This window comes from Phoenix dactylifera, chromosome 11 (genome assembly GCF_009389715.1).
Source record: "Phoenix dactylifera cultivar Barhee BC4 chromosome 11, palm_55x_up_171113_PBpolish2nd_filt_p, whole genome shotgun sequence".
In the NCBI taxonomy this organism is placed as follows: Eukaryota; Viridiplantae; Streptophyta; class Magnoliopsida; order Arecales; family Arecaceae; genus Phoenix; species Phoenix dactylifera.
In genome coordinates, this window is record NC_052402.1 from 12,026,253 (window position 1) to 12,051,828 (window position 25,576).

The 25,576-nt window shown below is 39.2% G+C and overlaps 3 protein-coding genes and 1 non-coding gene across 5 annotated transcripts; 1 reads left to right on the forward strand and 3 right to left on the reverse strand.

Moving 5' to 3' along the window:
• Window positions 1-2,998: 2,998 nt before the first annotated feature.
• Window positions 2,999-7,666, reverse strand: LOC103709472 (glyoxylate/hydroxypyruvate/pyruvate reductase 2KGR-like). Its single transcript, XM_008794825.4, has 2 exons — window positions 7,126-7,666; window positions 2,999-3,768 (listed from the first exon to the last, which is right to left on the reverse strand). The coding sequence occupies exons 1-2, from the start codon at window positions 7,555-7,557 to the stop codon at window positions 3,250-3,252; spliced, it is 951 nt and encodes a 316-aa protein (XP_008793047.2). The 5' UTR covers window positions 7,558-7,666; the 3' UTR covers window positions 2,999-3,249.
• A 1,043-nt stretch (window positions 7,667-8,709) lies between these two features.
• Window positions 8,710-8,793, reverse strand: TRNAY-GUA. Its single transcript is given in 2 exon segments — window positions 8,710-8,745; window positions 8,757-8,793. It is a non-coding gene; the product is annotated as a tRNA-Tyr (tRNA).
• A 1,059-nt stretch (window positions 8,794-9,852) lies between these two features.
• Window positions 9,853-14,471, forward strand: LOC103709473 (rho guanine nucleotide exchange factor 8). Of its 2 annotated transcripts, XM_008794826.4 has the most exons (7): window positions 9,854-10,585; window positions 10,827-10,943; window positions 11,943-12,097; window positions 12,327-12,401; window positions 12,487-12,756; window positions 13,305-13,625; window positions 13,752-14,471. In XM_008794826.4, exons 1-7 carry the CDS (start codon window positions 10,318-10,320, stop codon window positions 14,193-14,195), a joined length of 1,650 nt encoding a protein of 549 aa, XP_008793048.2. In that variant the 5' UTR covers window positions 9,854-10,317; the 3' UTR covers window positions 14,196-14,471. The 2 variants fall into 2 exon arrangements, with proteins under 2 accessions (XP_026661364.1, XP_008793048.2); XM_026805563.2 differs by lacking the exon at window positions 12,327-12,401 and having other exon boundaries at window positions 9,853-10,585.
• An 8,488-nt stretch (window positions 14,472-22,959) lies between these two features.
• On the reverse strand, window positions 22,960-25,302 carry LOC103709474 (photosystem I reaction center subunit VI, chloroplastic). The gene is made up of 3 exons (XM_008794827.4): window positions 25,097-25,302; window positions 24,870-25,002; window positions 22,960-23,343 (listed from the first exon to the last, which is right to left on the reverse strand). Exons 1-3 carry the CDS (start codon window positions 25,222-25,224, stop codon window positions 23,164-23,166), a joined length of 441 nt encoding a protein of 146 aa, XP_008793049.1. The 5' UTR covers window positions 25,225-25,302; the 3' UTR covers window positions 22,960-23,163.
• Between the last annotated feature and the right edge of the window lie 274 nt (window positions 25,303-25,576).

Below are 25,576 nucleotides of genomic sequence, written 5' to 3' on the forward strand. Positions count from 1 at the left end.
TATGAGCCGATCGTGGTACCTGTGATTAGATTTGAATGGATTTGAATCTTCTGCTAAATAGATATTAGGTACTTATATATGATCAAGAAACCTAAATAATACTTTTCGGCCTTCAAAAGAACCATCCCAATTATTGCCGAAGGAATCATGCGTGGTCCTTTTGCTTCACAAGAAGACATTGACTTTATTTTCATGAATTATTCGCTCTCTCACACAAACTCTTTGCCATAAAGCATCAATGGCCACCATGCGGGCTGGCATGGACTTAACATCAATAAAGATGCTATGAAGAGTGATTCGTTGTCATCATCATCTACGTATTTCTTGTGGTATTCGACTCTTCGTATCACCTTTTGCACGTAGGGTGGGGGGAACCTTGTCTCATGATGGGCCCCACCAAGTGATTCCATACCCCTATTAAACCATCAAACATATTATATTACATTAAACCTCTATACTAAAATAGCTAATTATTAGTACTTTACGAATGTTGATATGGTGTAAATTTGACTTGCCTAACATGGCCGATATATAGTCTATCTAGAGACTAATTTTAATGGGACTCTTATTCCCTACTAAAATCAAGTAAGGAAAGCTAAAAAGATAGTATTCTACTTAGACTCACTTTGGAGAGTAGATTATTCATCCATAAGAAAGGCTCAACATCATGCAGAGAATAGGCCTCCACTCTATCATCGGGCAAAATTTGGGCATCAATAAATGTGTTATTAGTATCAGTTTGCTCCTATAAATTTCATGCAGTTCAAAATGTAGCCGTTGACTCAGATGATGTGTCATGGAGAAGATACCTACGTAGGCTGCTTTAAACAAACTATAAGCATGGTATTAAACTTTGGTTTTAGCATATAGAAATGGGAAAACTTAATTGCTAAATATATTGTAATTGTGTTGGTCAATAAATCGGGGCATGCATGTCTATATTAGCTGAGATAATATATATGGGCTAATATTTCATATCATCTTAATGGTCAATGTGTTTCATAGTAACACAAACTAATATCTTGGCCGAGCTAAAAAACCTTGATTAGGCCCGAGCAAACTACGAACCAAATTAGATTTGTGGGACTATTGTGTACTACTCTTGGACTCTTTTTTTTTTGGCAATGAAATCACCCTATTTGCATGGCTTAGTTCTACTGATGGGTTCTCTTCCGTGCTTTCATTTCCTTTTTTCTCGTTCTCTAAGTTGGGAAGGTGAAGAGAAACAATTGACATTGGCAAGAGCTACACGTATTTTCTTACCAACTTCTCTGACTTGGATTAGGTTGTCCGAGGAATGAACTGTTTGCAAGCGGCTTGTTGTTGGATAAAATATTTATTTGAGTTGGATTCGTTTAGTTAGTAAATAAGTTGCTGTCGAGTTAGGCTTGACTTAGTAAAATAAATAAATAAGTAAATAAATAAATAAATATATTAATATATTAATAAATAAAAAATTATTGTTACAATGAAGATAATACAAATCGATATAATTATATAAATAAATTAGTTTATATTTTGAAATATAAAATATAAAAGTTTTACTAGATCTATTCGTGAATAACTGATATCACTCACCTTTTCTATTGTTCTTTTCCAAATAACTACCCATACCATTACTCGGTAGGCTTCTGAATCTAATGAGGGACCTTGAACCATTATATTAGGATAAAAAAATGGACGCCATGGCTGGAGACTTTTTCTAGGGTTGTAGTCCTCATTCTACAGGGACAATTTTGCTTGTTAGCTCATAGAAGTGACTGGGAATCTTTACTTAGAATATTTACGAGAGGTTTTGGTTGAATGATACCTAGGATCTTTACTAATACTATTTATCTCTCATATATTGCATCAATCCGCCATTAACATATAAATCCGGTGGACTAAACACTGATAAAAAATGGTGACTTGTAGCTACTCTTTTGAAATACCTATGCTTGTTGCAGTTTGGAGTCCTGCATGAAGGCTAGAAAATTGACATGACGTTGCATGCCAAGTGATTGGTTCCACCAAAGCTAGTGTTTTTTTACGTCAAGGTGCAGGAGCATGCACCACCTGCAAGCTTCATGAGAGCACCTAACATTGAGAGTGCATGGTGAGTTACATTGAGGTGTGGTCGCAGTCCTCTCAAAGAATTCTTTGTAGTTGCAGGGATATGACTTCGTATCCTGGCTTGGTTGGAGATGTGTGGTGGGATCCAGCTATCGCTGCTTGTTTACCCACAAGCAGGGGACCTTCACCTACTTCAGCTCGAAGTCTCTCGAGTTCCTGAAGGAGCAACAACATAGCAATAAGACACAGAACGCGACTGGTTCTTCCGAGCCTGAGACGATGGAAAGATAGGAACTCGAGATTCTTGAAGCTGGTTGGAGATCCCATTCCCCGTTTGAGTCTTCTGTGAAATTTTGAAGAAGCTTGTGTCTACTTGTTTATAGACCTTCCATCGTATAAAGTAGTCGATGTGTTAGCCAAATTGGCAATTGTCAATGAAAAAATTTTATTTGCGTCCTCCTCGAGCTGACTTCCAACTCACATTTTTATGATTTACTAGGTTCCAGAACTACGTTTAGAATGATTAAATCGATACAGCTGAGAGGGTTTTGATTCGAATGCACACTGTATGATTCTTTCTATTGCAGCTAAAGTTTGTATCATGTAAGGTGAGCGCTTTCCCTGCAATTAGAATGCAGCGATTTTTAGCTTTTAGCTTAAATTTTGTGAGAAACGGAAGTTGTTTCTAGCTAAATACCATTTCAAGGGAAGGTTAAGGCAGGATCTGGAAAAGCTGAATGACCTCTTTGGTTTCTTTTCCTTGATGATCATCTTCGCGGTTACAAAATAGCACCAAGCTGCCTTCACCTTTAAGAAAAATGTTTCAGCACAAGCAAGTTTCATACTTTGTATCACTAGAGAGACAGACCCAACAAATTCCAGGAGATTGAATCTATAGCAAATTAAGTTGAGACTTAAGAGAGAGAACAGATGGACACACCATACATCTTCATTCTAAGAAAAGATGATATTTCACCAATTGAACAGTTTGTCAACATTGTACATTGAAGAAGTGAAAGAAATAAGAACGACTCGATTGAGAATAACTATGATATTTCAGGAAATTTTGACTTACAAACAAATTCCACAAAAATATTTAGGTGCAAATAAATTGCTTCCTAAAATGCAGACATCCAAATGAAATATCCACCATGGAATTCCTGAAAATGATCAACCCACCACTGCCAATATATAGAATCACAGGAATGGAGTCAACAAGGGTTTATTCAGCACATGAGCCTCCAAGTTCCCAAGAACCAAATCAGCCATTGCTTTGCGAGTTTCCCAGGTGGCACTTCCCACATGAGGTGTCAAAACCACATTTTCCAGTCTAAACAGCTCCTCAGGTACGTCGGGCTCATGCTCATATACATCAAGCGCGGCCGCTCCAAGCCGGCCCTCGACCAATGCTGAGATGAGCTCGGGCTCATCCACATGAGGACCTCGTCCGATATTCACAAGCACACCCTTTGGGCCCAATGTGTTAATCACCCCACGGTTGATGATGCGGCGAGTTTCCTCAGTTAGTGAACATGCCACAATAAGCACATCACAGTTGGCTGCCAGCTCAAGCACACTGGGGAAGTACTTGTAGTTTACATTTGGCTTTCTAGTTCTCGAGTGGTAGCAGATGGGGCAGCCGAAGGCTTCAGCTCTCTTGGCAACAGCTAAACCAATCCTGCCAAGCCCGAGAAGACCCACAGTCTTACCACTGAACTGCAGGGGAAAATCATTTGAGTTGGTCATTATGAAATTTAATAAAACAAACTTTCCACATCCAAACACTAGGACACTAAATATGTCTAGAAGTCATGCAATTTCTCACAGTTTTCCAGCTGACAGCATTGATTCAAAATTTTCCAGTTGCAACTGATATCATAATAATGTATAGAGCAGCAGTAACATATAATATCACCACATCTATCCATTCTCAGAAAAAAATGTTGTTCAAAGAATCAAATATTGAAAAATCATTAGCATGATACTCAAAGACACTTAGGTATGTGCTCTTCACCCATTGGAACCCTTCATTTTTGTAGTGATCCACAAACCAAATGTGATCTCTAGACATTAGGAAAACAACAAAACTATAAAATTCACTCTACATATGATGAATAAAGAATTTGAAACCCTTCAGGCTTTGATTTCTTTATTCTTGTTTATCAATGAACCTATAACTATATCTTTCACATGTACGCATTATGAGTCAATATCTTTACATGTTGATTAGGGGGATATAAAATTATCTAGCAAGGGACTTCTATTATAGGAGACTGATGTAGAGGCGCCAAAATCATAAAATTCCAATATTTTTATGCAAGGGATATGTCCCGGGAGAACAGCAAAAAAGATAAAGCAGATGTTCCTTTTTTATCCCGAGCAGATTTGATTGGAATCAGATAATTGGCGAGTTTGTTATAAATAATTGAAATTATAGACATTAACACAAGCAAGATAGACAGCATAAACTATAATCCAACTGTATCAGCACTGCAGATAATAGAAATCAGTTCGGCTGATCAAGGAGACAAGACCGGCAAGGATTTTACTTCATTTTAATATCTCGAGGTAGACCAAGGGCATCCTTCTAACACTTTTACAATATATCAATCCTTGTTATCGTGTTCGTATGAATCTTTAATTTACTTGGAAAAACACAACCAACATACCTACCCTCCTCCTGCACATGCATGCACACAAACAAACATGCATAAAACTGGTTGGGTTAGGGTAAGGATTACAGGTTATGAAAATCTCATATTACTTCTAAAACTTCAACGTCAACGAAAATAAAATGCCATCACAATATATATTTACTTAAGAAAAAAGAAACTTCAATCAGTTTGCCATATATGATGAAAAATGGCGACAGCCATTAAAGGATTCAGATTAATAGAGAATCTAAATAAACATAACTTCCAACTCTAACGGAGATGAGAATGCTATCAGACAACGGGAAAAGGTTTGTACCAGTATGACCTTTCATATACTTCAATCTGTCGGACAAGCTAACTGTAAATGACTATAAGTACATTAAATCATTATTAAATGATTTTTCACACGAGACATATTCATCGATGAGTTTGATAAACAAATCTATCTGCCATATTTAACTAAGAAACATATAAGTTTATGTGTCTTGCAACCTTTTAACAGCCAATAATAACACAGAAGAAGACTGGACTATGTGATGATAAAAGTTGAAAACATTGAAAGAGGAAAAGATGAAGCAAAGAGAAAGGAAAAATCAAAATTATAGAATGATCACCTTCTACAACCTTATAATAAATTAAAATCTAACACCAGTAAATAAGAGCTGGTGAAATGTTTTCCATTTGACCTAATATATGCATCCCAAATAAATCAAGCAAACAAACATTTCTATCCCTATCTCTCTAAGGAAAAATAAGTATTCCACGTGTGCATGACAGATTAATTAACTCATCCTAGCATGTTGTCTATACTGATCTAAAGACCATATAATTGTTCTAAGATCAGCACATAATCTCACCATAAACTATGGCCAAGTTACCAGCTAAACTCTGAAATGATTCAAGGATTACATGACAAAGATGCTAATACCCTAATTGCTTGAAATTTTCAAACCTGACCACCAAATTTTTTGTGCTTAACCAAGCCACCTCCTTCGAGTAGGAAATAATTTAAATTTGGTTCCTTAGCCAATAAACCTAGATCCTCTTGACCTATAAAACATATACAGTACCAAGCAATTCTTCTGAATCATTTTACATTAGCTAGTCCTGCATATTAAATCTCCAAAATCATGTCCAAAGTGTCAAAAGCTTCTAAGTGTCTTATCTCCAATTCTCATGGTTCATTATGTGCATGAGATAGCTATGCTAAAGACACCAAAGTGAATCATTTCTGTTCCTTAACCTATAATAAAAGGACACAAAAAATAATGGCAACTTGTTAATACAGAACATATGACAATAAATAAGGATGTTAATGAAAACAGAAGAAATGCTGAATTGGCTTTGACGAAATAACCATTTCAATAACTTAGTACTAACTATATCAACTAACCGCAGTAATAATGACCACAATAAACTTAAATTGTTTCTAAGCATTAGTCCACTACTCAGGAAGATCAATATCATTGCAATGCCTATTTCCCAACCACAAACAAGTAGAACCAACCAAACTCAACTCTGGTACCCAGCTACTTCAAAGGAGCATTGAAAACTGTCATGAATTGTTAGGAACCTACAAAAGGGAACCAGGAATACATTCTCCAGTGTTGTATATCACGACTTAAGCAATCAAATATGCCAAAAAAACAAAAAAATCCATCAATAGTACAGTTGCAAAACCTTTTATGAAGACAGGGAAAACATTAAAATATAACAAATACACATACACTTTTATATGCTAACAAATCAAACAATAGTTGTCACCATGCCATTCCGTGGTAGAATGATAGGATTTGACACAGAATTTACCTCTAAAATCCACAATCAAAGGAAAGGAGAATAGCATACGTCATGATTGTAGACAATCTCATACATTAATGCAAAGAAAAACATGTGCTGTATCAACAAGAGCAACATGCGAAGTATTAGAGCAATTCAGCACTCCCAGTTCAATCATGCTCCAATGTCTCTACATCTTATCAACAAGATCCAAGAAGTCACAATTTTGGAAGGCCAAGCTCAACACCATTCATCAATTTCTAAGAATTCTTTTCAGCAAATAACAAAGAATCATCTGAAAAAACGGTTCAATCAGGGCACAGAGAACTCAAGAACAGAGACAGAATCCGGCAATGATACTAAAGAGCCGTAAGAAAAAAGTCGACATTTGGAACAAGAAACTACAAGTACTCCAATTTTCTAATTTAAAACAATTTATAACAAGTTGCCATGTTGAAATGCTTAACAGTTGAACATAATTTATTTCAGAATTTGCAACGTTTTCAATAAACGGACGTCTTAGAAAATCAAATCAAGGCATCAATAACTCAAAGAACAGAGAACGACGGGAGAACCGCAAAGAATAAACAAATGCATCAGAACTACTAAAGAACTGAAAAAACGTGGGGTCTTTACGAACCCTAGAGGTGAGCTTGTAATCCCCCTTGGCCTTCCATGAACCGGCCCTCACGTAGCGGTTGGCATCGAAGAGCCGCCTCAACGTGGCGATTGAGAGACCGATGGCGAGGTCAGCGGCGTCGTCGGTGAGGACGTCGGGTGTATAGGTCACCCGGATCCCCCGCTCCCGGCACCGGGCGAGGTCCACCTTATCGAGGCCGACGCTATAGGAGGCCACGATCTCCAGCCGCGGCAGCGCGTCGATGGTCTCGGCGTCCGCCCCGACGAAGGCGTTCCCCACCACCGCCCGGATCGACGGCGCATTGGCCCGGAGGAAGTCTTTGCGGCGGGCCGGCGGGGACTCCCACAGGCGGAAGAGATGGCACCGCCGGTGGAGCTCCGCCTCCAGATAGGGGTTCATGGGGAGGGTCAGAAGGACGCCCAGGGACTCCATGATGCCCTCGATGGACAACAACGAAGCTAGGGTTCGGTTTAGGCGTTTCTTTCTCTCTTTTTTTAATTTCCTCTTCACCCCCTATTGAAGTTCCAGGAAGTGGCGGTGAAGGAGTGAGAAAGAAGAGGGACGCTTTCTGAAAAGGCCGCTTTTTGGCCCATTCGAGGATATTTTTTTGATAAATAAAGAGGCCACTTCTATTTTAACGATAAAAGAAGCCACTTGCCCATTCGAGGATATTTGTTTTAACGATAAAAGAATCCGCCTTTTGGCCCATTGGTATCCTATTCAGTGAGTATAAAAGACCTTAAATAAATGATCTATATTTTTAAAAAAAAATTACAGAAAAAGAGATAAAATAGGCATCATATTATCTTGTAAGAAGATAAAATAAAATAATTTAGAATAAAAATAAAAGTAATTTTGGGGAAAAAGAGAGTGATAAGAAGATTCCAAGTCATGATTTTTTTTTGAAAAAATCTGACTTGAAAAAAAATCAAATTATTGATCATCCTCGCAATATTTTACATGTAACAGAATCAAGGGACGAAATGGCCCAACAGACATGCATGGACTCCAAAACCACACTAAATTTATTTTTTTTAAAAAAAAGGCTAGATCTTTATTTTTTTGGAAGAATCTCTATACACTATGCAAACCAAATATATATCATGTTTAAATAACTTTGCTTGGAGAAAAATCTAAATTTTATATCCACTATTTCTTTTGTAAAAAAAAAAGACTAGATTTTTATTTTTTGGAAGAATCTCTATACACCATGCAAACCAAATATATATCATGTTTGAATGGCTTTGTTTGGAGAAAAATAATGCTAATAGAAGTATCCTGTCATATAAAAAATAAAAGTTTCTCAAATAACTTCTTTTGTGAAATAAAGAGTAAAATGAAAATTATTCTACCGTCTAAATTAAAAATAGTCATTTATTCTTTGGAAAGAAAATCTATATACCCTTTGCAAACTAAAACATATTTCACGTTCCGTAATATTATTTGGAAAAAAGAGAGGGGTGATAAGATTTATTCAATATAAAATAAAATATTTTGGAATTAAAATAAAAGTAATTTAGGAAAAAAAGAAAGTGATAAGAAGATTCCAATAATTTGGGTCAAACTTATTATTCTTTTAAGAAATCCGACCTGCCGGATTCGAACCAGCGACCTAAGGATCATCTGCTCTACTACAGTCCTCCGCTCTGCCAACTGAGCTAAGGTCGGATGGATAAGTTTCACATGAACATCATATTACTTTTGTTATTTTCAGAAGGCATAGCTTTCTTGTATTCCACTTCGATGTGAATTATACTGAGGTACAGGACAGACTAAGAACTCATTAAGCTTCAAAGTGTGAGAAAAGGTTAAGATATTCATATCTCTATCCTGAATTCCCTCTTTCTCAATACACTTAGTTAAGCAATAAATTTTGATCAGCTTAGCAACCAATTTTTTCATCAGCTAAGCATCTAATTTAAGAAGCATTCCCTGAATGCTAGATATTTAACTTGATGGAACCTCAACCACTAGAGCCTCTCCATGGATAGGTGGTGGTCCTGTTCACCAAAATGAAAGCATTTTTTTAGATGCAAACTGGAATTAAAACCAAAAGAAAGGATTTGATGGATTAACCAGCTAAGTTTCGAGATTTCAATCACATCTAACCAAAGCTGTTTGCCAAACTACAAACAAATTTTCCTTGTCTAAACATCATAAGTTAATATGCAATACACACTCATGTTAACAGATTCTTCATTAACTCATAATAGTTTTTTTTTTTTTTTGATGTGATATTTCTCAAGAGAAATGGCAAATTATTGAAGCAGCCTCTCTGTCATCACTTAATATAAGCATAACTGAAATAATCTGAACATTTCTGAAAAATTCTAGGATGAAAGGAGATAATTTTGAGCAATTAAAATAGTGGAATCTTGGAATTCCTTCATACAAAAAGAATATACTGCATATATCTGATATGTATTTAGAGTTATCTATGTCGTTTAACTAAACAACTCATTAAAAGGACCAAAGTGGTCCTAGATTTGAGGCCGCCCCTGTTTCCCGGGCTGTCTGCCAGCCTCAGAGCCTAAAATAACAGAAAACGGAAAACGAACCCTCAAATCTCTCTCCCTCAAACTCCACCTCTAAAAAAAACTCCTTTCTATTTTATCCTTCCCTCTCTCTCTCTCTCTCGACATGCACCCCACGTCCCCCAAGAGTTGTCTAAATTTAATTAGAATGAAGAGAAAACAAACTAAAAGAAAGAGAGGTTCTACCCAAAGACCAACTCAATGTAGCAATGCAGCAAAAGAGGAAAACCTCAATTTCCCAAGTAGTGCCTCCATTGCCTTGGGCACATTAGGAGGGTGGGGTTCTTCTCTCATCCCTACAACTGTCTCCCAACAACAAAGTCCCCACTTTACCTCACCCTCCTCCTCCTGGCCCCATTGGAGAGGTGGGTTCCTCCTATCTCTTAGAAACTCTCCAGGATCAAAGTTTCCACCTTTACCATCCTTCCTCCCTTCCCCTGCCCTCATCAAAGAGATTGGTTTCTTCTCTTGTCTCCTAACCAGAGTCTTCAGCTTTCCTTTCCATCTCCTTACTTCATAAGAGAGGTGGCCTTCTCATGCAATCTCTTTAGTACCTGCCTCCAACTACTACTTTCTGTCTTGTCAAATTCTCTCCATGGCAAGGCATGACATGGCTCCCTTCCACATTGCTTGATCTGAATACTCTGACCTGCGTGTGATGGTTCGATTCCTCAAGAGAGGACACAGCCTCGAAAGGTTGATTCAAGGTAGAAGGATGTTTGATTCGGGGCGCAAGGTGCACAGCGTGATTCTGGAGGCGGCCGGTGGAAATGAATCAGCTGTAGATGACAAGAAACTCTGGAGGAGCCATGGGACGACGTCGGATCACCCTGTGGAACAGGTAGGCAGCGTGCTCGATCGCTCGTTGGATGTCGCACCCAAGTCCCGCCTAAGCAAGGATGGAGGCAGCCATGGGCAACCCTCAGGTAAGCCAGCCCAGAGGTTATGCATACAATTGGAATTGATATCCAAGGAGCTTTGAGATGATTGTATCATATGCTATAGAGAAAGATCCAAATGTGGAGTGAAAGTTTGGACAAGAAAGTTTTGAATTCGGATGCTTGAGGGAGCTCGCCTCCTAGATTTGCTTTTAAGTAACAATAATCTGTAGCAAGAATTCAATAAGTTTGTGTTGACTTATTACTGTCTTTGATGGGTCCGATTTAGATATGGAGTTGATGAAGGAGAGGTTCGCGAAGCTGCTGCTGGGTGAAGACATGTCAGGTGGTGGAAAAGGAGTTTCTTCAGCTCTGGCTTTGTCCAATGCCGTCACCAATCTTGCAGGTATTGCTAGAGTTTGACTCATTTATGTACTAAACTGTTGACACATAGTATAGTTCATCACGGCAATCTGAAGCAATTAATGGGAGGTGAAATTTACAATCTATGCACAAATTTATGTGATTCTTATTATGACCTTGACCTGAAACCCTTGCTCATCCATGAAACAATATACTAGTTTGGAGAAAGGAAGTATTTTCTTGTCAGAATTCTCCTGAATTTGCAAAGAAGAACAATCCAGATAAAAATGAACGCAAACAACAAGCCTTTATCCTACCAGATTCCGATTGTTGCATGAATCCCACATTCCTAGCTATTGGTTCCTATCCAAGTTACAAGCCTTTAGAAATTAGAAGAGTTCTTTTTTTTTTTAAAAAAAAAAAAAGAAATAGTGTCTCAATCGACTTTTTCCACTATTTGGATCCTAGTATCCTTGTTTTTCTCCACTATTTGTGATGGTTGTGTTGATGTTTATTCACATCTAAAACATCTCCCGGTGAATGTTAGATAGCTTCTGCATCTAAAGAGAATTCAGAGTTGCTATCATATTGACAATAGATCTAATATTACCAGTATCTAACTTTAGTTGATATCCTGGCGCAGCTTTGATAATTGCACACTAAATTTATGAGTAATAGGATATTATTTAAAGAAAAGGATAACATTTTTACGCATAAAATGCCTTTTCTTAAAGACTCACCAGATTTAATCCAAAATTATTTATTGATGCGAGAACTTTCTGTATGCCAAGAAGCTACTCTCTTTACAGAATGTAGGAAGAACATGATTTTTCCCTCTCTCATTTATATTGATGCTGTAGAATAATATGACTTGACCTGTTTGTAGGCATGACCTACTTGTATTAGATGATTGGCTTTCTAGGCTTATAAAAATCCTATTCATGAAACAACCCATGCTATAGATACTCCTGATATCGTCACCAGCACATATACAAATATTCTAAAAACTCTTTTTTTTATAATTTCTTTCTGATTGGTTCAGCTTCTGTTTTCGGGGAGCAATGGCGTTTGGAACCCATGTCAGCAGAAAGGAAGGCTAGGTGGAGGAGGGAAATTGATTGGCTTTTGTCAGTCACTGATCACATAGTAGAGTTTGTTGCTTCCCAACAGAAATCCAAGGATGGAACCAGCATGGAGGTCTTAATGAAACTCCATTCTCTCTCTCTCTCTCTCTCTCTCTCTCTCACACACACACACACACACACACACATAATTCATATCTTTTGCACTTTTAATTACATTAGTCCCTTCTGAGGTTATAGAATATATCCATTAAAACAAAAAAAACTGCCTCAATTCTGAATGCAAGACTAAAACTCAATTTCCTTCTTTCTTTTTCTTTTTCTTGGTTTTATAAACCTTACAGATAATGGTAACTCAGCAACGCAGAGATCTTCACATGAATATCCCTGCATTGCGCAAGCTTGACGCAATGCTCATTGTAAGGAAGTCTATATGACTTTTAGAGGTTCATTTTTAATCATTCAACTAGAATTTATTTTAATCCTTGTCCTCTGATAAAACAGGAATACCTTGACCGCTTCAAAGACCATAATGAGTTCTGGTATGCGTCCAGAGATGCTGATGAGTCTGAGAGGGGAACACGAAAAAAGGATGACAAATGGTGGCTTCCAACCGTGAAAGTCCCTCCAAGTGGTCTTTCTGAGATGTCCAGAAAATGGCTTCAGCATCTGAAGGAGCTTGTGAACCAAGTGCTCAAGGCTGCTATGGCTATAAATGCTAATGTTCTTATGGAAATGGAAATTCCAGAAGCATATATCGAATCCCTTCCTAAGGTAGACTCCCGGAATAAGATTCCATTCATATTAACTATTCTAGCATGCACTTATTACTACTTCGATACTATTCCGAGCCTGTCGATAATACATAAGTTCTGCATCTGCTGAACTAACCGTCGGTGATAGAATAAAGATCACCAGAATAATTTTGATATGCTTTTAGAGAAGGGGAATTTATTGTTATGACTTCAGGCCCATCTTTACTTCTATAGTCAGCTTTTAATCTGTGTTTTGGCATGCTTACTGATATCTACACAATGCCTTTCTAACATTAAGTTTAAACCCAGATTCTTCTAGTTACTTTCTTATGTTCATTAGATCAGTATCCTCTAGTAAACTAACATATGCTTATCATGAACAATGCAGTTCATCTTCAAATTCCTAACGTTGTATTAAAATAAATAAATTTTCTTCCACCGATCATCGACCGCTGTTTATATAAATTCTGATGACCTAATGCTCCTTATCCTGTTATTCAAACCGGTTCCCCCTTCCAGTTATTGTACTATAAATTAAAGTTGAAGTACTTTTACTCTATATGATAGAATGGGAGAGTAAGCCTTGGAGATGCACTATATCGGAGTATAACAGTTGATGTTTTCGACCCTGAAGAATTCCTGGGATCCTTAGACTTGTCCACAGAACACAAGATTCTTGACCTCAAAAACCGAATTGAGGCATCTATTGTAATTTGGAAGAGGAAGATGCACAGTAAAGATGGAAAATCTTCTTGGGGATCAGCTGTTAGCTTGGAGAAGAGGGAACAATTTGAAGAGAGAGCAGAGACCATCTTACTCATACTAAAGCACAGGTTCCCTGGTATTCCTCAATCAGCTCTCGATATCAGCAAGATTCAATACAATAAGGTAAAAAGACCAAATTTCACTATCTTCAACTTTCTTCAATCTGCCAAAATATCATATTTTTCTCAACAACAACAATTGACAGATACTCAGCCTTTTCTCTTGAATTTTCCATATCCATCTCTTTAGGATGTTGGACACTCCATTCTGGAAAGCTACTCGAGAGTTCTAGAAAGCTTGGCTTTCACTGTGATATCTCGAATTGAAGATGTCCTATATGCTGATTCTCTCGCTCAAGATCCAACACTTGGAGGAACAAAGAAAAGGCCCACGTTGACAGATACGGAGCCAGTCACAGGAAAGGTGAAGGTCCTTGATCCTCAAGCAGAGATCGAGAAGCTTAATCAAATGGAAGCACCCGCTTCGATGACTCTATCAGATTTCATGGGTTGGCAAGTAGAACAGGACTCTGAGACAAAAAAGAAGGATTCAGGTAACTTGGAGGAAATGTCGAACTCAGAAGATGGAAAGTTGATGAAAAAGCCTCCTCCTATCGTAACTAACAAGAAATTTTCCTACATAGAGAAGATAGAGATCTTGGGAGGCTTGAGAAGCCCATCATCTCTCCATTAAGATGTGCCAGAAGCAAAGGAAAAAGAGATGGATGCTGTGCAGGAGGCAACAAACGCAAATATAAGTCTTCAGACACATCAGAGCTTTACTATATGAAACTTTTGGCACTGTTGCTGGGTTTCGCAGTTTGGGTGCTTCTGAAATACCCCTGTACACTCTTGAAACTACTGATCTCTTGTTGATAATGACACTATAACTCCTGAGAAGGTTCTGAATGAACTCTGTACAAGAAATTTTGACATTCTCTTGCATGACCAACAGAAAGTGTTCATAGAATCTCCTCATCGCATGAAAACATTGCACTCAAAAATACTAGTGTTCAAGTGTTCATGGGAGAACATAACATAACAGGACTGTTCGAGAGTGCAACCAAGGATTCACATATGACAGCAAAACTATTTTAACTCACCTCCAATTACCCATACCACATTATTATTATTATTATTATTATTTGAATGGTTATGTTGTTGGTATAAGCAGGTAGAAGATCCATCAATTTAAAATTTTCTGTTTGTTGAATAATACAATGATAATCTGACTAACATTAAAATCAGACAAAGTTCCATTTTGTAATGAGAGTAAAAGAAAAGGCAAAGTCAAAAGAAGTTAAACTTAGTTCCTCAGAAGCAAAAAAAATAATACTAATAATAAACATAGAAATCCTAGAACTGTTCTTGCTCATAGCATTGCCAGGGGACAGTGCCATCTGGACACTTGGCATGGGTGCCAAGTTTCTGAGTGTCTTCAAGTGTCGGAAACGGCAGCCTCTACAAATCTAGGACTGGGAGCACCGCATATAAGAGTATGTGCGTGTGTTTGTGTATAACTATATGCATGTACATATGTACCTATGTATATAATGTGCTCGTCTCTTTGATGCTTATTCGAACACAAGTTTGTGAAATGTTTAATTTATTTTCTTGGTTCATATAAGATATATTGAGATACTTAAAATGATGACTAACGTTGATATATTTACATTAAAAATATAATGATATTTCACTTAAAGTGTTCAATTTAATTATGATAACTTTATATTAAGAATATAATGATAGTTTGCTTAAAGTGTACATATAATCTTGATTACTTTATATTAAAAACATAAAGACACTTCATCTAAAGTGTCTAGAAAAACTGAAGGACACCTCACTTCAAGTGTCCAACCCCTAAAACTCAGGGTCCTTTGCATGACACTCTGAAAAAAAGTGCCAAAGGTTGGATACCTTATACTAACATTGGCAGGAGATACTTTAGAGTGGAGTGTCCAGTCATATCATGTCTTATTCTACCATGTCCAAGTATCCGTAAGATTCGACACCCATAGAGAGCTTTAAAATGGAGTATCCAGGTAATATACTAGAGGGGAATAAACTCCCAAGAAATCTACCCTCTCCTTTTCTTCTTAAACACGTCTTCTCCCGATTTTTCACCCTCCGACCAAGACCCATGAGACCTTGTAGTGGATGGAGTTGCCCAATAATATGACTTACTGTTTATGGCTCCGTTGCTGGACAGTCAGCGGGAATTCCGGGCAGGGCAGTTAAACCAACTCTCATACGAGCTCCTTCCTGACGACCCAACCTCGGCTATTGCTTTCTTATTGCCTGGCTCGTGCTTGTTCGCTGGTCAACCAAAGCAGCGTCTTTCCAGTGATTCTTCCCCCTTTCCTTTGCTTGGTCCATCACTCGTTCCCCCACCTACACCTTGGAAGCCACTCACTCCTTTTCTGATCCATGGATGCACTTGCACTCCGTCTGTTCAGCTTCTCTTGGTTCACTCTGACTTTCGAGCGCTGTTGCTGGTGCGTGTTGGTCACAGCAGTCGATAAGTATGCTGCTTCTGGTTCAGAGATCAGTACTTGCACGACTTCAACACCTATAATCACATGAAAACCATGAAAGCCAGTTGCTGAGAAAAAGGTAGAACCATAAATACTATCTGAAATAGTGGAGGGTGCTTGGTAATATTCCATTCCTTGAAAGCCAGTGGATACTAGAGCCAATGAAATGGTAGCTACTAAAGCGTAAACTGCTCGGTATGAAAAAGTAGGGATGAAAGCCCATTTCCGTACCATTCATTCGTAGAAGGGGCATAGCTTCATTCTATAAGTTTGACTATAAGCGGGCTACCTGACATTCAAGGGGAAGACTCAAGGTAAAGGCTTAGTGCCAAAGAACCTACTCTTTCAAAACAAATTCTCATCTCAGGAAGACAGATCGAACTCTTACAGATAGAACAGATAGATTGGTATTGGTTCAGGGTCGATCTTCCTCCGACTCCGAGGAATCGGTCAAGCGAAGCGGGAGGCTACCCTCGCCTCGACTCACCTCTTTCTCTATAAAAATATTGACGCACACCTCCCTGCGGACACAGAGCAGCTTCAACAGGCACTCCAAAACGTTTCAAACTGAAACGTTTCTCCCAACGGAATTCTGGCACCATAACCAATTCTGAACTAATTCCGTTGGGCCCTACCTGACTCAACAGAACTCATGTAATAGTGTCTATAAAAACCTGAGATGTGTGTGCGTCTGATATGTGATTCCTTTCATTTCTTCATGTCCTAAACTTCTTCATGGTATCAGAGCAGAAGATCCTGCTTGGTCCTCCTCCCACTCCAATGAAAATATCTCACAGATAGATGTCAGCTCAGTCGATAAATCAGGAAGCTCGACTACCCATGGCATCCCCTGATTCTGTTTATGCCACAGGAATTGCAGAAGAAGCACGATCCCATGAAGCTCAAACTATTCCACCCAAACTAAAATTTTTGCTGAATCAGATTCGCTCCTTGGTACCATCTCAACTTACATCTGATAATTATCTTACATGGCGGGCACAAGTCACAAGGATCTTCAAAGCCAGTGGATTTTTTGGCTTCCTTGATGGCTCCTCGGTTCATCCTCTGCCAGCAGACATATCAGATTCCACTGCATATGAAGCATGGCTATTGACAGATCAGTTTCTTGCTACAGCTTTGAATTCCATTATTTCCCCTTCCATTCTGCCATATGTCATTAATCTAAAACATTGTCATCACATTTGGACTGTTCTAGATCGCCGATTAAATTCTGCTACAAGAACTCACATTCTCCAGCTCAAAAATGAGCTTCACAATATGAGAAAACAAGATCAATCTATGTCCCAGTATCTCAATGAGATTCGTACCAAGGTTGACGCATTGGCTGCAGCAGGCTCTCAGACTGATTCAGAGGATGTCATTCTCTATGTTCTAAATGGCCTACCCACTATATACGACTCCTTTGCCACTGCAATTCGTACCCGCTCCTCCCCTCTCACTCTGGATGAGCTTTACGCTCTTCTCTGCAGTGAGGAGATCATCTTGTCTACTAAGGAAAGACAACAAATTACCTCTGACTCCACATTTGCTTTCTCTGCAATTCAAGGACGCAGTCGTGGTGGCCGATTTCATTCTGCATACCGGGGTCGAGGCAGAGCCCGCTCGGATTTCCGATCTGGAGCCTGGTTCACCTCCGGTCATGGCAAAGACAGAAGGCCCATTGTTGATTGTCAAATATGTGGCAAGCGCGGTCATTCTGCAACACACTGTTGGCATAGAATGGACAGCAATTACTCTGGTCCATCTTCCTCCTTCTCTGGTCCTCAGGCCTATCACACAACGTCTGTCACTCCTTCTACTCCAGGAGATTGGATTGTGGACAGCAGGGCAACCACCCATCTGGCTGCTGATCCCTCAATCATTTCCCAGCCATCAGACTATCACGGTGCTGAGCAAGTAACTATTGGCAACGGCGCCTCAATTCCAATTCGCCATACTGAGGCTAGCATTCTTTCCACTCCAACTCATACATTTCATCTTTCACAAATTCTTCATGTTCCTCGTATCTCTCATAATCTGCTATCCGTTCATAAGCTTGCTTCAGATAACAATTGCCTTCTTCTCTTTGACTCTAATGGTTGTGTCATTAAGGACAAAACCACCAAGCAGATACTTTTCCAGGGCCGCTGCACTGAAGGCTTATACCGCATTCCATTCACATTTGTTCCACATTCCTCGTCATCAACCTCTACACCATAGGCACATCTGACCACCCTTACCTCTGTCGACTTATGGCATCACCGTCTTGGACATCCAGCAGCTTCCGTCATCTCCCAAATAGCCAAACACGCTCCAATTCAAGCTCCTCATATGCTTGCCACAGTCTGCTCCACCTGTTGCATGGCCAAGAGTCACAAACTACCTTTCCACTCCGTCGGAATAACTTCTCAACATCCACTTGACTTAATCCATTCAGACGTTTGGGGTCCTTCCCCTCACTCTTCTGTTAATGGATTTAAGTACTATGTGTTGTTTGTGGATGATTTTTCACGTTTTAGTTGGGTATATCCCCTTGTTTCCAAATCTGATGTATTCCACCATTTTCTCCATTTCAAGTCTCTAGTTGAGAATCAATTCTCTTCCTCCATCAAAGTGTTTCGATCTGATGGTGGCGGCGAATTTAACAACAAGAAATTTCATTCACTATGTTCCACTTCCGGAATTGTTCACCAAATGTCTTCACCATACACCCCTGAACAAAACGGGGTCGCCGAGAGAAAACATCGGCATATTCTTGAGGTGGTTCGAAGCTTGCTCATCCATTCCTCAGTTCCACCCAGGTTTTGGGTTGAAGCACTGCTCACTGCAGTCTTCCTAATTAATTGTCTCCCAACATCACTCCAACAGATATCTCCGTATGAAAAACTATTCCACAAATCTCCCAACTACAGTTTTCTCAAGGCGTTCGGGTGTCTGTGTTTTCCCTGGCTTCGGCCCTACACTCCCAACAAACTCTCACCTAGATCAAATCCATACATCTTCTTTGGCTATTCCTCACATCACAAGGCATATAGATGCTATAATCCCATCACAGGCAGAATTCTTATCTCTCGCCATGTTAAATTCCACGAGTCCTATTTCCCTTTCTCTTACACAACTCACCTTAACTCCCCTCCAACTACATTACCTCCCTCTCTTTTGGTTCCTTCATCACTTACAACACCGTCTTCAAATACTACCTCTAATCCACCCACATCATCTACTCCGCCTACTTCTGATCATCTTTCCATTGCAAACAGCATCCCTACTATGCCATTACAACCACCTGACACACTCTGCAGTTCATCTTCAATGCCAGCTCCCTCCACTGTCCCTCCTCCTCGACACCATATGGTGACCCGCCTCCAGACAGGGTCTCTAAAGCCGAGACGCATTCTCTCTATGCTCCGCACCACCTCCATCCCTGAACCTACATGCTATACTACAACATCTAAAGACCCTCACTGGAGGGCTGCCATGTCCCAGGAATTCAATGCCTTACTAGATCAAGGAACATGGGAACTGGTTCCAAAATCTCCAGAGCAACATGTCCTTGGCTGCAAATGGACATATAAACTCAAACACCATTCTGATGGCTCCATCGCAAGATACAAAGCTCGCCTTGTGGCACAGGGCTTTAACCAACAATATGGCATCGATTACTTTGAAACTTTCAGCCCCGTAGCTAAATTTCAGACCATTCGGGTCCTCATCGCATTTGCTCTCACATCCAGATGGTCCATTCGGCAAATAGATGTATCCAATGCTTTTCTCCATGGTACATTGGAAGAGAATGTTTATATGGAACAACCCAGGGGATTTATTGACACTCTGCGCAGTAATCATGTTTGCAAATTAAAGAAAGCAATTTACGGTCTCAAACAGGCCTCCAGGCAGTGGTTTGCCACTTTTTCCAGCTTTCTCATTCAGCTTGGCTTCGAATCTAGCACAGCTGACCCTTCTCTCCTCCTACTCCATCAACATGATATAGTTATCTATGTTCTTATATACGTGGATGACATTCTCATAACGGGAAACAACACCACCGCCATCAACAAGCTTCTTCTCCAATTACATGGCAGATTCCGAATCAAGGATCTTGGTAGTCTCTCTTATTTTTTGGGGATACAAGCCGTATATTCAGCATCTGGTGTCTCTTTATCTCAGGACATATATGCACATAATCTGCTACAAAAGGCAGGTATGCTGGATTGCAAGCCAGTTAGTACCCCTCTACCAACAAAGCCGCTGTCATCAACCGCAACTGACTCATTTCCAAATCCAGAACATTTTCGAAGTCTGGCTGGATCTCTTCAATACCTCACCATCACCAGACCAGACATCTCCTTTGCCGTCAACTACATCTGCCAATTCATGCATGCCCCACTTCAGATTCACTATCAATTGCTCAAACGGATTCTCAGATATATCAAAGGCACCATAGCTCATTCCCTTCATTACACGATTGGTTCGTTAACTCTCTCTGCATACTGCGACTCGGACTGGGCTGGTGATCCATCCGATCGTCGCTCCACAACCGGTTTTTGCATTTTCCTTGGCTCTAATCTCATCTCATGGCATGCCAAAAAGCAACCAACGGTTGCACGCTCATCAACCGAAGCAGAATACAGAGCATTGGCAATCACAACAACCGAGATCATTTGGCTTCGTCGACTCCTTCAGGAACTGCAGATCTCGGTTTCCTCCTCAATAATATTATGTTGTGATAACATCTCTGCAATCACCCTTGCGACGAATCCAGTTTTTCACTCTCGCACAAAGCACATAGAGGTTGACTATCATTTTGTGCGGAAAAAAGTTTCATCCCATGAAATCCAGCTTGCTCACATCTCTTCTCACGACCAACCTGCCGACATCTTCACGAAAGCCCTCTCAGCTACACGGCATGGCCTTCTCTGTTCCAAGCTTTGTGTGCTACCGACACCCTCAGCTTGAGGGGGGATATTGACGCACACCTCCCTGCGGACACAGAGCAGCTTCAACAGGCACTCCAAAACGTTTCAAACTGAAACGTTTCTCCCAACGGAATTCTGGCACCATAACCAATTCTGAACTAATTCCGTTGGGCCCTACCTGACTCAACAGAACTCATGTAATAGTGTCTATAAAAACCTGAGATGTGTGTGCGTCTGATATGTGATTCCTTTCATTTCTTCATATCCTAAACTTCTTCAAAAAACCCCTCCACTGAGGAGAGCAGAAGCTCCAGGATGAATATATCCTGGATTCCCGGGATAAGCTTTATTTTGAATGCTCTTGACCTATGAAAGGATGATAATATGTGTGTGTGTACATATATATATATATATATATATATATTTATATATGGAGAGAGAGAGAGAGAGAGAGCATATGTATATGTGTTCTAAACAATATAACAATAGGTTATAATGGGCGTATAGGCGGTTATGAACAAAAAATGTTTAAGTTGATGACTCAACAGAAGATCCATAGAAATTCTTGCTATGGAGCACATATTCCAACATAAATTGCTAAATTTTGATGCAAGCATGCATGAAGATTTCTTTTTTTTTGAGGGTTAAATAAGGATCAAGATTTCAAGACTTCAGGGGCTCTACATGACGAATCATACACACAAAGACCAAAAAAAGGATTTCTATTAAAAAGATGATTGAACATTTGAAGAACTAGTATTACATGAGGTTTTAATAATAATTACATGGAGTCTGAATAAAGCTTCCAACCTTTCTAATGTTCTTTATAATATAAACCAATGAAAATAGGGTAGATCCTGGGAATTCTAGTTAAGGAACATGATGTCTAATCAGTAGTTGATCAAAGACCCAAATGTTTCATGGTCTGAGGTTGAAGTTTTGAAAAGCCCTTCATGACATAAACCAGTGAAAAAGGCATTTCCAGGGAAGCTTTCCTGAGGAGCGAGGTGACAATCTAGGAACTATAGAGTTGGTTCCAAAATTCAGAGGGCATATGAATTGCACCTTATTTTTAAAAAGAACTTGCAGAGACTTATCTAGCTGACTTCCAGAAAATTCTATTTTCTTTTCATTTGTTAAGCTTTCCTCCTTTTAAATATACTTATAATGTCAAAATTATACAACTAGTTCAACTTTTCAAATACCTTGAGTAAAGGAAGAGAGTGGAAACCATCGAGGAGGAACATATGGATTGTATTACATACTGAAAAATCAGAAAGAGAAAATAAAGGAGCCCAAGTTCCTTCAGCTCCATTAAGGCATATAGCAGAAAGGATAAGAGCTACAAGCTTACAATCTTATCTTTGTTTATAAAGCAAGGTAATTGCATAGTAGACTTGTACTCTTATTTTCATTGACTCTTTGAAAATGAATTTTTAAAGAATGTTATTCTATTACTACTAAAGGAAGCCATCTGAGGATTAGGAGTTCACGAGAAGAGCAAGAACAAGAGAAAGACAATTGACCTCTTCTATACATAGATGAGATGCACATAAGAGGCATATAAGATCGAGTCATCTGGGTTGCATCATACCTTATTGCTAGGAAATTACTACTATCATGTTTGATGCATTTGGACGCTGCTTTTTCCTGTTACTATTTATCACTTGATGATCCTGACTCCCCAAATTGTAATGATAGTATCAATCAACTCTTTGTGAAACATGAAGAATTGAACCATACTTATTTATAGAGACTTAAAGAGGAAGTTCATGAAAACTCATTTTAATGTAAATGGAGTACTTAAGGTTTATAAGTTACTTCTGTCTGGAAGATCCATGTTAAGTCTATTGAATGTTTAATCAGAAGAGAACTATGGCAAACCTGTCCTCAAATGTACGTTGAGATTTTAATAATGGTGCCAAATGTTACCATTAACTGCTGCAGCCACTTATACTATTTTCATCTTATTATTCAAGAGTATATCAAGACCAATCAGATGATCATGTTACACAGAACTATAAATAATTTATGAAGCCAATTAACTCTGATCAAAGGATCCTGACTTAGCACAAGAGAACTATTTGAGATCAAGTTTATGGCTACAATCAGCAAAAAAGGGCAACCAGGCTTTACTTACAAAGTTGATCAAACGACACATATCGACAACATAAACAAAGAGAGACAGAGATTCTCTCATGGTCAATGCAAATCATATCTTGCCGCGTGGCCCTTTGGTGGGTGGCAGTTGAGGGCCTTTCTTGATTGGTAGTATGTCACCAGAAGCTGTGGAGCTTAGGTAGGCAAGCAAGGAGCCACCACCTACTATCAAGAACTTCAACAACAAACCCCTCTTGGCGAATGGGGCTGCAAATGTCTCAAAGAACTTGCTCTGCATGTCCATATACATATTATTGGTATCAATTGTTGCAACATAGCAATGTGCTCCGACATATACAAGCATATGCAAATACTAGTTACATCTATATGCATGTATCTAAGCTTATAATTTTACCCTGCATTGCATAAAGAAGCAAAAGAGACGTGCTAATTTGCAGCACCACATCAACAGATCGTACAAGCATAGCTGTATGAAGCATGCATTTCCTGAGGTAAATCTCTAATCATGTAGTGCCACAGATTTCTTTTGTGCGTGCGTGTGTACGAATTTTTTAGGAAATTTTTGGTATCAATTTCATTTCCTGTTTTTTTTCCTGAAGATCCAAGAAGAAAATTGAACTAGATTGAACAAATATGTATGATGAAAACCTTCTATTCGTTAAATAGTTTGTAAAACCTTTATAGTTTTTAACAGCAAAAATTTATTGCACTCAGAAAAAGTGATAATTAAAGCAAGGGATGGCAGAGGTTCCTTGCAAATGCTGTCTCCAACATCAAGCTCCATCTGGTATTTCACTTTATTGTGAGGATACAAAATTACAAAAAAAACAACAATACCAAACAGGCCCTTATGTATTGCCATTTATGTTTCTCTTCCTCTAGACTCCTTCAAAGTCTAGGAAGACTTTAGAAAGTTTCCACTGGGCTTCATGGCCTTAAACTGCAAATCATTGCACTTCTCATTCACCAACTTGCCTTCTGAGTTTTATGGCATGCACCCTACCAGCCAAAGATTCCTTATGTTTGGACCCTAAACCCTAAACTCGTCCTAATTTTAGAATTTGAGATAACAGTTTGATTGCATCATGCTAATCCGTTTTCACAAATATCTGATGCGTTTAGTTGGTTAAAGGAATATGATTGTCTATGCTGAAAATTCTTGTGGCTTTCTTCCAAAACCATGAGACATCTCAGAGAGATAGAGAGACAGAGAGATTTTGGTCTTTAAGCAATCATCAATTATTAAATGCTCCTCAAATGTTACCAAATCATATAGAAGCCTGTACCAACATATTTCTTGTCCAGAATAATTAATCTTCCGAGATTAACTCTGAAAAAATATCTGACCAAATCATTTTCATTTGCCACTTGTGGTTCAGATGTTTTCTACATTCTTCTGTACATAAATCTTCTAAATCTATGAGTTCATACTCTCCAACAGCTGGATCTTTCCAGCACATTGTATAACAAACAAATTTAGCCAATTAATAAAAAACAACCACATCTAAAATATGATATGTTGAAGAATGAACAATGTGCGTTTATATCAAGTTTGGATAAATGAAGTGTTAACAAGTTAGATCGCTCATCAAATATTGTTTCTGGCAACTATTTTAATTCCAAGAAAATATCTGTATTCTTACACGAATTACTTAGAAAACTTGGTACTTAGATGTCGAACATGGCAAGCCTATTCGCATTCAATTTCTGTTTAAAATTATCAAAAGGGAGAGAGAGAGAGAGAATTCAAAGATCTACTACACAAATCTAGGAAGTAAATGTTCGAGATCACATTACCTGAAGGGGATTGTAAGGCGAAGGGGCATCGGATCCGTACAAATCCCACTGACCGGTGGTGTTGCCGAGGTCCTCCAGATCGAAGTACACGCTCTTCTCGCCGTACTTCGCCACTACTGTGACGGTGCTGGACCTGCCAAGAGGACAATTCTGATGAATTCGGAGCCGTCTGATTGTCATACACGATGGACAGACGTTAAAAGGAGGGGGGCAAAAAAAGACTCTACCGGAGGTTAGGACGAAAGTGAGTCCGGCGAGGGGACCTGACGGCGAGCTTGGTGCCGTTGAAAGAGCTGCCGGCGAGGCCCCTGACGGCGATCGGATGTACGGCTGCGACGGCAGTTGAGGATGCCATTTTGCTGCTGCCACCTTGCAGGCTTCGCGCCTTTTGCGAATTTCTCCTTCTCTTATTCTGCCTATAGGATTGGAAATGTTCGGGAGAGGGATTGTTTGGGTGGTAGAGAATCTAGAGATGAGAGGAGCGCCCACTGAAGGAATGACACGTGGCCATCTGGACAGGGTTATCCTGATACGTGAGGCTGCTGTCTTAGATGCGCCATGACGTGAAAGTGATGGAATGTAAGGCTTGTTGCTCTGGCTGTGACAAATCCAGGTGGCTGTTGCATCTGCTGACTTAGATCTGCAAACCCGCAAACAGCAGTGTGGTGATCTCAGTGAAAGAACAGAGTGATGCTTGGAGATTAGAT

What these genes read in the sequence shown, in the direction of transcription:
- LOC103709472 (XM_008794825.4), bottom strand. Translation starts at nt 7,557, where the DNA reads ATGGAGTCCCTGGGCGTCCTTCTGACCCTCCCCATGAACCCCTATCTG. An exon ending in ATTACAAGCTCACCTCTAGG is followed by an intron (nt 3,769 to 7,125) that starts GTTCGTAAAGAC and finishes TTTCCCCTGCAG; the next exon opens with TTCAGTGGTAAGACTGTGGG.
- LOC103709473 (XM_008794826.4), top strand. Translation starts at nt 10,318, where the DNA reads ATGGTTCGATTCCTCAAGAGAGGACACAGCCTCGAAAGGTTGATTCAA. An exon ending in CAGCCATGGGCAACCCTCAG is followed by an intron (nt 10,586 to 10,826) that starts GTAAGCCAGCCC and finishes GGTCCGATTTAG; the next exon opens with ATATGGAGTTGATGAAGGAG. An exon ending in AGGATGGAACCAGCATGGAG is followed by an intron (nt 12,098 to 12,326) that starts GTCTTAATGAAA and finishes TAAACCTTACAG; the next exon opens with ATAATGGTAACTCAGCAACG.
- LOC103709474 (XM_008794827.4), bottom strand. Translation starts at nt 25,224, where the DNA reads ATGGCATCCTCAACTGCCGTCGCAGCCGTACATCCGATCGCCGTCAGG. An exon ending in CACTTTCGTCCTAACCTCCG is followed by an intron (nt 25,003 to 25,096) that starts GTAGAGTCTTTT and finishes TCCTCTTGGCAG; the next exon opens with GTCCAGCACCGTCACAGTAG. An exon ending in CGCCTTACAATCCCCTTCAG is followed by an intron (nt 23,344 to 24,869) that starts GTAATGTGATCT and finishes ATGGACATGCAG; the next exon opens with AGCAAGTTCTTTGAGACATT.